We start from the raw sequence: 12090 nt of genomic DNA on the forward strand, positions 1-12090 counted from the left end.
AAACAATTTCCAATAAAACACTATATAATAAGCAAAAAATAAGTTAATACATCGTAAACTTACATACAGTCTCATCAATTAACAGGTTTAGGAACAAACAAGCCATTTCACGACTTTGAAGCTACATTTAGTAAAAAATTGCAAACACTCAAATCTTATCAACCCCAAGTAAGACGCTAAGGAGCTATTCAAGACTTCTTCAAACCAATTACACAAGTACAGTTTTATTTTTGGTTACAGTCCCCTGCTGTGCACAAGACCATTGGAATGCTGTAACAATTACACATTTTAAAACGGCACAAAGCAAAGCAAGGAGATAACATGCCAGCCTTACAGAAGCTGTCTTGAAAAGTGCAAACTCTGCATTTTCTCTTCCTGAACCACTAGGATAAGAACGGGTACCTCAGACGACACGGCAGGGTCATGAGCATGCTTTCTCTACCACTGGTGGGGCATTTACTTGAACCAGGTCTCCATGCCTTTGAAGATACCTCCGGTTTTAAACAGTGAACAGGCTTCAACTAAATATAGTGCAAATCAAATACCGAGGAGCAAAAACGACAGACTAGAGGCCGCCGCAAGTCGACCTGCTGTTTCTCCACCTGGCACGACGCCACACGGGACAGATTGGCACACGGAAACGACGACTTCTATTTTAGGTTTTGATGTGAAAGGCGGTGCGGCGGAGCGAATGCAGGGCGACCACACAGCAGCCCCGGAGCAAGGCCCCGATGTTGTAGACGGGATCTGTCCCCCCTCTCTGAGTACTGAATGCCCACAGAACAGTGGGGACCACGGGGGCAGCCACAGCCAGGAGATCCACCAGGAAGCTGCTGCTCCAGTACTGCGTCCCGACGGCCCCGCGCGACAGCGGGATGATGCCGTCCGACCTCTCTTCCGTGGGGCCTGCAAAATCCAGCTCGCTCATGAGGCGGGTTGCGGGAGCTTCCGGATCCACCGTGGCGGAGGGGGTCTCCACGGGAGACAAAAGGATGGCCGAGTTGGGGTTTCTTGGCGTTAAATCCACCATGAACGCAGAGACGGACTCGGGGAAGCTTTCTGTCGAGTCAGCCCCGGACTCGTCAGGCGATGCCGAGCTCGAGGGCCACGGGTCCCGGAGCTGGAGCACGTGCTGAATGAGCTCCGAGACGGCGGGGCTGTAGGGCACCACGTCGGTCTGCACCGCTCGCTCCACCACCGCACTGCCCTCTTCCTCCCCCGCCGCCAGGGGGAGGCCGTCGAGGGCCGCTGCCGCGGGGGCGGGGTGAAGGAGCTCCAGGTCGCCCGCCTCTGCGGTGGCGGCGGTCACCATGCCATCCAGCAAATCTGTGCGGTCGGCCAGACCGTCTCCCACCAGCGGCTCGCCGTCGGCCCCTTCCTCGGTGCCCTGCTCCTCCGGAGACAGCCCGTCTGCCATCTTGCCGAAAGGGGTGCCGAGGGGGAAGCTGTTCTCTGGGGAATCGCATGGGAAGTCCAGGCACAGTTCATCCCTCAGGGAGCCACTGTGCGCCATCTCCATGCTCTGCAGTAGAGACTCCAACTTCTTGTTTTGAATATTTATGTCCACAAAATATTTCTGGATGCCTTTATCTTTATCAGCCAAGCTGCTCCTCATAGTTTCGATGACCTGTTTGAGCTGTTTGATCTCCTTCCTGGCTTCCTTCAGGGCCAGCTGTGCCTCCACGCGGTGGCACTCTTCTTCAATCCAGTCTTCCCTCATCCGGGCCAGCTGGGACTTGAGCTCCACAATCTCGCTTTCCCTGCAGGGAGAAGGCAAGGTCAACTTCCAACCGGGCGCCTAGCGATTCTGCGCCAAGGCCAGGAGACCGGGCTCTTGCCCTTGAAACTTGGAGGTTAAATCAGTTTTGATTTTTTCTTTTCTCTCACAGGTATTAGCCGGGAACTGCCCCCCTTAATTGCAAAATAGCAAAAATGATAAGAGTAACTAGAATCAGAATAAAAAATGTGACTATTTTCTGCTTTTCTTTTCTTTTTGAGTGCTGTCAGGCGATGCGCGAAGTGTAAGCATTAGCCTCTATTCGGTATTTAATATTTGAAATTTCGTTAATAGGACACATTAGAGTTTCTTAGCCTCCTTTTATGTCCGTAGACCACCTTTTTCGTATATCTACACTTTCTGGAAGTAAAGTTCATTTCACTTTTAATTACCGATCAAAGATGGAAGGCAAACTGGTAAGTTTTAGCCTTGCAGAACTCTTCTGATCATATTCCAGTAATAATTTGAATTTTTTTTGAATTATAAAATGCTGCATATTGCAAGGACTTTGTGAAAATTATTCCCTCTCTTCTCAGGGGAAAATGCTAGTGGATCCATCCTACACTGAAGAAAATCTATCCCATTTTTTAGATCCTTCACAGGACCCTGATTTCAAGATCTTTGTTGGCGATTCCTCCTGATAGATAATTTCTTCACAGTCAATGTAAATACAAGTCCTCATATTCTCAGTGGATATGAAAACCAGGCAGTCAGGATCCTGATATACATGAGGAGATGTTGTTAATTTTGCTTCTCTAAGTTTAGACTGGAGTAGTCTCCAGTTTCATTGCCTTCCCCTGCTTCTCTGCCATGACTGCTCAAACCCTCACAGGGATTCTTCAAATCATAAACAAAGACTTCCAGAAAGTAAGGTCTGACTCACGCCACCCCTGCCCTGAACTCTCAGCCACCCTGGTCAGAGCTCCATTCGTCTATCCCAAAAAGTTCCGAGGGAAATCATGAAGCAGAAAATCTGGCCTGCCCCAAGATGTCAAAGGTCTTTTCTCTGTGATAAGATCTCTTAAGCATGGGCTTTTTTTTTTTTTTTTTTTTTTTTGGTTTTTGTTTTTTACCTTAACACTTAGCCAAGAATAATGAACCTCTTCCTTCGGCCCAGAAATAGCTTGCAGGAATCATAGTGCACATGGCCATCCACGCTCTCAGAGAGATAAACAGGACTCAATAGGGGCCCCATGTGTGACCCTTACTGCTGGAAGTATGGGATTGTTCCTGCCAGTGTTCCTGCCATTTAAAAATAGCCACGCACACACCCAACCCTTCATGTCCGAGCTGTACACACCCAGAAGCAGAGGTTCCCCTCAAACCTTAGAGGGTCCCCGGTGCTCCTGAAACAGCCAAATCACTGAGGAATAGGAAATGGCTCTTTTGAAAGGCTGATTTCAGAAATTTACCAAAAATGAAAAAAATTTTCTTTTCTATTTCTCTACAGTGTGGGTTTGTGTTTCATTTCATGGAAAAAGAAACCATCCTTAGCTCAGCGTGCAAGGAATGCAGATTCACCTTTCATGAAGCCGGCGCTCCGATTCTTTCAGCTTGGTCTTCAGGTGTCTCACTGTAACCTCTTTTTGCTGCAGAGGAGTCAAATATTGCTCTGGGTTTGGGGGTTTGACACCATGATTTTCACCACAGGACATGTACCTTCCAGACCGCCTGAAACAATCCAAGCAATGAAATGTTACTTTTTCTATAAAAAGAAAAGTGACGGCACAGCTCACAGCTAGGGAAGGAAAGACAGCTGGGTACCGGGGTCTGAAACCTCAATGATGCAGGATTCACTTAAGAAGGGGGTTGTAATGTTACCTGCTGATCTTAGGACTGCTCATCACTCAGGAGAGTGTGGGGAGGGTGTTTGTGGAGAGGGTGTACACAGTGGAGAGGGAGGAGTTTTCTATGGCTTAAGAATGACCTCATACAAAATAATGCATGATTGTGCACAGGCCTGCCTGTGGATTGATTCGGAGTAATGCACTGTTAGAGGACAATGAGTGGGACGGGTGGAGGGGGGAAGGACTGGAGCGAGACGGCCTGACTTTCCACACAATGTGCCACTGCCTAAACATCCCGATTGTTATTAGCTGAATTCAAACAGTTCCAAAATCAATACCTGGCAAGAGTGTGCTGATTTGGTGGAAAGTTTCCTCATTCCAAAGGGGAAAGGCCACTCCACTGTCACCAGAGTGTGTGTTTTGTAAGAGAGATGCCTGGTGTTGTAGAAATCTTCCTGAGCTGGAATGTCGGCCCCTCTCAGGCCTGGCCGGGGCTGGGCATCCCTGCTGGAAGACAGCTGACTAACGAGAATGGCCACCCAGAAGGAAGAAGGCCGAGGAAGGAGGGCTAGCAGCTTTCTCCCCAACGCTGGAGCCCTCGCCCTGGTCCCGCTGAACCTGCACTCCACCCAGATGGCCTGTGTCCACCTCCCAACCTTCCAGTCCCCCTGTTGTGGCCCCTTTGGTTGTGGAGGTCCTTTTTTCTGCAGCCTCATGCCCCCCAGGGACTAATTAATTCCTTGCTTGACTTTCGGATTTCATTTCAATGTCATCTACTCTGATTCCTCCAGACTGAGTTGGACAGCCTCCTGACCTCCTACAAACACACGCAGCAACAGGTACTTGCAGAAAAGCCTTAACATGTCTTTGTCACTAGATGAGCAATGTCTTTGGTATCGTCTGGGCAGTTGGCACACGGACCCTCCCTGCTGTCCACTGTCCCATTTCCAGTGCTTTACACGGTCCCTGGCACAACATGGCACTCAACAGATACCTGACATTTGAATGAACATGTGGATGATTCTTTCCTGTTCTGGGGACCCTCCCCCTGCCACAGTGCCATTTTTCCTCCCTATCCAGTCCCTCCCCGGGCTGCTGAGCCTTACCAGAAATCATGGTTTGTGTTCTTTCTGCAGCTGCCTTTGAAGGATCAGCTTAGTGCGGGAAAGGAAAGAGAAGTGGCTTTCTACAGAATAAGGCAGGAGCTCAAGAGATGCATAACTTTTTTTAAGTTTTTAAATTTTTTGAAGTTTATTCTGAGAGAGAGAGACCATGAGTAGGGGAGGGACAGAAAAAGAAAGACAGAAAGAGAGAGAGAGAGAGAGAGAGAGAGAATCCCAAGCAGGCTCCACTCTGACTGTGCAAAACCTGATGTGGGACTTGAAGTCACGAACCTGAGAGATCATGACCTGAGCCGAGACCAAGAGTTGGATGCTTAACCAAGCCACCCAGGTAACTGCCTCCTCTTTTTTTCTAAGTTTTTTAAAGAAAACTTACCAAGTAGGACACACTAAGCCCCACGACCTGGGAGATGAACAGCACTCACCTCATGACTGGGCTGCAGTCACTTCCTTTGTAGGAGCCGGAGTTGCTACTACTTGGGGAAGAAGGCGCATAGCTGGGATGGATGTTAACGGGACTCAGCTGATTCCTGCACAGCATGGACAGGAAGTCCTTCTCCCGTGGGGAGGGGGGGCTGTTGCCAGACTTGTACGATGAAGCTCCATTACTCCGCCCATGGGGACCTCGGCTGGGAGAGAAAACATGAGAAATGTTAAAATGCTTGGGGCTCCCAGTGCTCAAATGCTAATACTTAACTCCTGCTAAAAGCCAGTTACTACTAAGGAAATCCAAGCTTCAGAGTCGAAAGGGGCAATATAATTACCGTCCTCAGGGACAGTCTTGTTGCCGCCTGACTGATACTTTCTTTCCTTCTGCCATTAGCACAGGCAACCTCACCCTCTGCTGTTCTTTCAAATAGTTTCTGACCATAAAGCTTGTTTTGAATTAATCCCAAATGCCTGTTAAGAACACAAACCATGTAAAATATTGATTTGGTTTAGGTTCACTTTAGAGGCTGTTTTGAAGATGTGGTTTTCATTCCAGTACACCTGTTTTAGCTTAAAAATGTTTGGGTTTGGTTCATGCTGGCGGAAGAAAATGAGGGTGGTTCATTTGGAGTATGAGGGAAAAACGGGGTTGCCCGTAAAGGAAGAGGAGAAAAGAGGACAGATAAACAGCTCATATAAGTGTGTCAAGCCTACAGTTTTAACCACCTATTTTCTTTCCATCCCCAATGACTTAACAGAATCTTTATCGTTTAACTGCTGAAATGTTTTAAAGCTCTTTCTTCATTCCCTGGCCTGTTATTTTGCCCCCTAAGCAAGGAGGCTGACTCTCTGGCTGGAGTGGCCTTTCTAAAATGGAATTGGATATCACTGTCCTCAAAGCCATTCAACAGCTCCCTAGGGCCTCAAGAAGACCGATCCCACCTACCCATCGAACCCATCATCTGCCACTCCTCCCTTCCCCCGCTGTATTCCAGAATTCCAAACAACTTACACTTCCCTTACGATCCATGCTCTCCAGCATTTTCATGTTTTTCAACTTATCATTTTCTCTGCCTAGAATGCTCTCCCACTCCCTACCCTAACCCTTGGGATACTTACAACTTGGAGACTGATGGAAATCCACTCCAAGCAGACTTCTCTGGATTCTTCCTTCCCTAGGCTTGTATATGTGTGGCTCCTTAATGTTCCCTAGTACTCCGTGAAAACTTGCATCCTGGGGTTTATTGCATTGTCTCCCAACTACACAATTGTTTGTCTTTCCCACTAGACTAGGGCCTTCTGAAGGCAGGAACACAGTCTGTTCTTTTATATCCCCACTACTTCATGGCACATGCTAGATGCTCCCTAAATGACAGCTAAATGAATAATTTGGGTTTGAGCCTTAGCAATGCCACTTACTAGGAACTTGGGCAAGTAAGCTACTAAATATATGGGGATATATAATAATAATCTTTTTTTGTTGTCCTCACAGAGTCGATGTGAAAATCCAATCAAAGAATGCATGTGAGTGCATCTGATAAGATGTTAAGGGCAATTCAGCTGTAGGATATTATTACAGGAAAAACTTGTTCAGACTTCCCTATTAATCTTGTTTCAGAGATTTGGCACCCACTATGTAAGGCAGCAACTTGAGAATGTTGAAATTACTTAAATAGGATAACAGTTCTGTGTCAGAAATATTTCTTGTTGACATTACAAGAAAACGAAAGAGAACAAGATACCTTTCATCCAGAAGTACTGCTTTTTGACAATCCCCTCTTTGCAATTCTGATTTACATCTGTATTCAACTGACACGTCTCAATGAGAAACTTGTGTAAATGTGAGTGTGCGTGTGGGTATACTTGGCTCCAAAACCACACTTACTCAAAATCAAATATAATTTCAACTAGCTGTCAACCCAGTAAATCACACATAAATGAAACATCACCAAATTCTAAAGTTAAAAAGTTCTTTCCTTTTGAAATCATCCAAAGGGACTCTGCCTCTTTTTTGTGAGAAGGGGACACTTTATATGGAACAGATGGGCTGATGGCTTTGTGACAAACCAACTCAGCAGCCCAGTGGTGCTGGGCTGAGCAGCAGAAAAGAACACGACGGGCTCTGGCTTGGATCTGCTTCTCCACACTTCACTTCCGAGTCTACTGCAACCAGCCTATTTCTCAATGTGACAATGAGAAATATGCAGGATTCCACACTACAAGTCAGGAGAGACAGTAAGGAGCTAACCTAATTTTGACTTGGGAATTCTCTTCTGAGTCGACCTTCACCAATGACCTTCTGTGCCCTAGCCCTGTTCCAGATGCTTTATGAACACAGTTTTACATTGATTTTGAGCATCATGCTATAAAGCTGGTACCTCTCATTTACATTATGTGAAGTGTGTGAAGTATTCAGTTATGTGAAGTGAGTGAGGTTCAGGGAAAAATCTGGTCCAAGAACACACAGCCAAACTAGGATTTAAATACAGATTTTTGAACGTTACAGAAATGCCTCCTTCTTACTTTACATAAATAGAATATATTGTTTGGAGCTTGTAAACAGGTATATTAGGTACTATGTATGTGGTTATTACCTGAAGAATTCACAACTGACCTTTTACTACAGTGCAGTCATTAAGATACAAATTAAGTTAGATGGGAATTTTTAATAACTCACCTGTGATACTGAATAAATAAAATCTCTTCAAGTATTAAACATTACTATAGTACAATAAAATCTTCAAATATATTTCAGGAAATGTGTTATTAGACTATAATAGTTGACTTAAAAAAAAGAAACTACATGCTTAAAAATATCAGTCTGGGGGGGGGGGGCGCCTGGGTAGCTCAGTTGGTTAAAAGTCTGACTTCAGCTCAGGTCATGATCCCACGGTTCTTGAGTTCATGTTCCCATCAGGCTCTTCACTCTCTGATCTTCGGTCTCCCTCTCTTTCTGTCCCTCCCTCATTCCTGCACTCTCTCTATCAAAAATAAATAAACATTTAAAAAAATGGAAAAGCTCCTTTAAAAAAATATCAGTCTTGCTCTTTACATTTAGTTCAGTTCAAGTGCTAACACATATGGGCACAAAGTCATTGCAAAACATTTTCAAAGGAGAGGCTAGGGTTCCATATTTGTCATGGCCATGAACAGTCAAACTCGACGATACCTTCCTCAGCCCAGTCTAAATCCCTTGGTGTGGTGGACAAGAAGAATGCCTTCCACAAAGAGGAGACAGAATTCTGTGGACCCTGCCCACCTCCCGAATACCTGAATACAGTAAATGGAAAGTGAGAGAGAGGGAGAAGGGAAGAAGGGAACCAACTTCATAAGGGGCCTAGGTGAATTTCAGTCCCTCCCCCAACATTGTCCTTTACTTCCCGGTAACATTATCATCATCATCATCATATCATCATCACTGTTATGGGTTGGATCGTGTCTACCCCCCAAATTCATAATGTTGAAGTCCTAACCCCCAGTACCTAAGAATGTGGCTGTTTTTGGAAACAGGATTTTAAAGAAAGGTAATTAAATTTAATTAATCCCAGTCCAGTCTGACTAGTGTCCTTATAAGAACAGATAACTTGGACACAGGAACAGAGAAAGGTTACGTTGAGGAACAGAGACAAGATTAGCCTTTTATAAGCCAAGGAGAGAGGCTTATAAGCCAATCCCGCTGACATCTTGATCTTGCACTTCTAGCCTCCAGAATTGTTGAGAAGGTAATTCCTGTTGTGTAAGCCTCCCAGTCTGTGATACTTTGCGCCAGCAGCCTGAGAAAACTAATATGAACATCATCACCACCATCGCCATCTTCTTCATCATGTCCACTAGTATCATTTTTACCACTACTGACTAAAACCCACTTAGGACACTTTTACTAAATTCTGGACACCATGTTAAGCACTCATATATTAGCTCATTTAACTCAGTGAGGGAGATGCCACTATTAACCCATTTTCCAGAATAGTAAGTCTCGGGGCTCTGGCTCACGTACCTAATAAATAATGGAGGCTAAACTAAAGCCCATGTTTCTCTGACTCCAAATACCAATTTTTTTTTCCCTTCTCATTTCTATCTGTCTCTGATCAGATTAGGATTTTAGTTTAAGAAAGAGAATTCTTCAGAAATGTTTGCAGAGTTGGCCTTCAGTAAGAAGAGATTATTTGTAAATCTTTAAGTTTTGTTTTTTAAATCCCCTGTCAAAAATATTCTCATCAACTCCACTTGTTTATTTCTCCCACTCCTTCCCCAAATGTTCGTGCTCACCTTCCTCCCAGGAGCTAATTTTCCACAGAGAAAATTCATTTATTACAGGAGAATCAAGCCATTTAAAAGGATCATAAGCTATTATAAAGTTTGGCATAAAAAAAATAATAAAGTTTGGCATGGATACCCGGCCCATCTAGAGGAGCTGTTCTCACTGCAAGATCCTACAGAGCACAAATATTACATGAGATGCCCAAGATACCCCATCACAGAAATCTACTGACTGTGCTCTGTGCCTGGGTCAGATAAAAAGAAAAAAAAAGTGAGGATCATGGATAGAACATTGTCAATTCCAATTTTCCATTGATGACGCCTGTACCTGATTTGCATGTAATTCTATTTAGCTATTTTATGATTAACATGTCAATTTTTAGTCACTTGGAGAAACCATGGATTCCAGACTAGACAATTTTCTGTAAGGCACTCAGTATTGTTGACATTAGCTTGGAAATTAACCACAAACACAAACTTCTTTGCAAGGCTTAATAAAATTGGCCTCTTCCACAGGCCATTTCTTTTTTCCTTTGCTCTGCTCTTTGATACCTTGTACCATGGCATGTGCTAATTTTCTTGAATGGGTTAGATAAATGGTTTATTCCCAGAGCAAGCCACATCTGATTTATACTGAGAATGTTTATATTCATGTTCTGTGATCCCAGAGGCACTTTATTTCCAAATTAGATTGTGTTTGGGGATAGAACAATTGTGCTTTTTCATTGTGGACTTCACGCTTTTGTTTGCTTGTCTGGCTTCAGCTTTGTTTTTTAACAATAAAACTTCACCAGAGAGGGTCTCAGGTCCCTTTATAAACATCAGTTAAACGTTCTGCTCACCCAAGAGGAATGGGAAATATTTGCTTGCTGAATCCTGGGAATGCAAGTTTCCAGAAATTAGCTAGTTTTTCTCCAGGAAGAGACCTTAAAAATTATGTGGTCCAACCCTTTTTTTGCAAACTTGGACACTACGGCCCGGGAAAGTCCAGTGACCTGCCCAAAGTCTAAAAACAAATCATCCCCAGTGTCTTGCTGCTCACTCCATTGAACTGTTCGGGTCCCTGGCTCAGAGCTCAGCTTATCACAGAGCTGTCTTGGAACCAGCCTATTTAAAATGTACCACGTATCCCACTGCTCTCAATATCCTTTCTCTCTGTGTTTTTTTTTTTTAATTTTTTAACGTTTATTTATTTTTGAGACAGAGAGAGACAGAGCATGAAAGGGGGAGGGTCAGAGAGAGAGGAAGACACAGAATCTGAAACAGGCTCCAGGCTCTGAGCAGTCAGCACAGAGCCCGACGTGGGGCTCGAACTCACGGACTGCGAGATCGTGACCTGAGCCGAAGTCGGACGCTTAACCGACTGAGCCACCCAGGCGCCCCTCTCTCTGTGTTTTTAAAAATAATTCTATTATTTATGTATTTATTGTCTTTTTTTCCTACTAGAATGAATAGAATTTCCATGGAGTTTTGTTTAATGCCATATCTCCAGAACCTGTCTCACAGCAGAAGCTCAATAAATACTTGTTGAATGAATGAAGTCACTGACAGTAGGAGAGAGTCCCAGGGCTTACAACCTTTCCTACCAAATGTGAACGGTGGGTCATGATTTCCCACAGTTCCTCTCTTCCCGCAACCCAAATAGCATCCATGGTGAACATCTGTTGATGCTTGGTATGTTCTAAGCACTGACCCCACACTATGTGTATATAAACCCTATGAAGTGGGTATGGGTATAGTCCTATTTTACATATGAGAAAACTGAGGCACAGAGAAGTTAAGCAACTTGCTCAGGGCCACACAGCTTATAGGTGGTGGAGCTGGCATTCGAACCAAGGCAGCCTGGCTCCAGAGCACAGATACTTAGCTATTCTGCTCTAATGTCTCTTTATGGTGGTGGCCACCCACGCCATTAACTTTAGTCTTTTTTCACCCCCTTCCCCTAGTGACTGTTGGGAGTATTCAGGGGTCACTATGAAGTCAGAGGTTTCACAGCCAAGAAGTCATGAAGTCAGCCACAGTCATGAAGGAGAGCAGGTAGGAGGTGGATACCAGGTGAGTACACGGGTGAGCGAGAGAAAGAGAAGGCAGAGGACGAGCAGACACACAGCCAAGGACCGGGTGAGAGACAGCCACCGGGTAGACACATATTGGTCAAGCCCTGTGACCACAGTTGGTAGGACAGGGGAAAGTTTCAATTTCAAACCATTATAAAAACCAAAACCTACTCACTGAGAAATAACAAAATCATGAACGGACAGTAATCCAGGTGGTTCTATAGAAACATAAAGTACAGGTGAGTCACCTGCCTAAAGCGTCTCAATAATTACAGAGCAGGAGACGGCGCCTACTTGCGTGAAAAGGAGGACCGCTTGCTTCCCGCAGCAGACATATGGACCTCAGGAGCGGAAATGCTGCCCGTGCTGCTCGAGGAGCTAAAATCAGCTTCGCTACCTGAAAAACAACAGGGGAATGAGAGAGAGGCCTGAAGGAAAGGAAACCTGAGAATGTGCTGGCCAGCCTCCTGCCTCTCCGGTCCGGCTCCCGGCGCGGCGCGTGCACACTCGAGCGCAGCAAGTGGCAGGATTCCAGACCTTCTAGGCTCCCAGCCTTTCCCTCAAAGCAAACAAGAGAAGGTGCAAGTACAACGACATCACGTCATAAAAACAGCTTAGAAGCACAGTGAGGCCAGTTTCATAAAGACACCCGTCATCCA

General features: G+C 45.1%; 1 protein-coding gene across 2 annotated transcripts in view; it reads right to left on the reverse strand.

The window, feature by feature from the left end:
• Positions 1-655: 655 nt before the first annotated feature.
• SYBU (syntabulin) overlaps positions 656-12090 on the reverse strand; it is a 117379-nt gene continuing 105944 nt past the window's right edge. For both annotated transcript variants that reach the window (XM_047073794.1, XM_047073793.1), the window contains 4 exons: positions 11726-11828; positions 5111-5314; positions 3299-3448; positions 656-1760 (listed from right to left, as the gene is read on the reverse strand). In XM_047073794.1, coding sequence (XP_046929750.1) covers positions 656-1760; positions 3299-3448; positions 5111-5314; positions 11726-11828 — 1562 coding nt within the window. The remainder of the gene's footprint in view (positions 1761-3298; positions 3449-5110; positions 5315-11725; positions 11829-12090) is intronic.

This window comes from Lynx rufus, unplaced genomic scaffold (assembly GCF_022079265.1).
Source record: "Lynx rufus isolate CCGP_SWC_20201006 ecotype Redwood Valley unplaced genomic scaffold, mLynRuf1.p SCAF_12, whole genome shotgun sequence".
NCBI classification, from domain to species: Eukaryota; Metazoa; Chordata; class Mammalia; order Carnivora; family Felidae; genus Lynx; species Lynx rufus.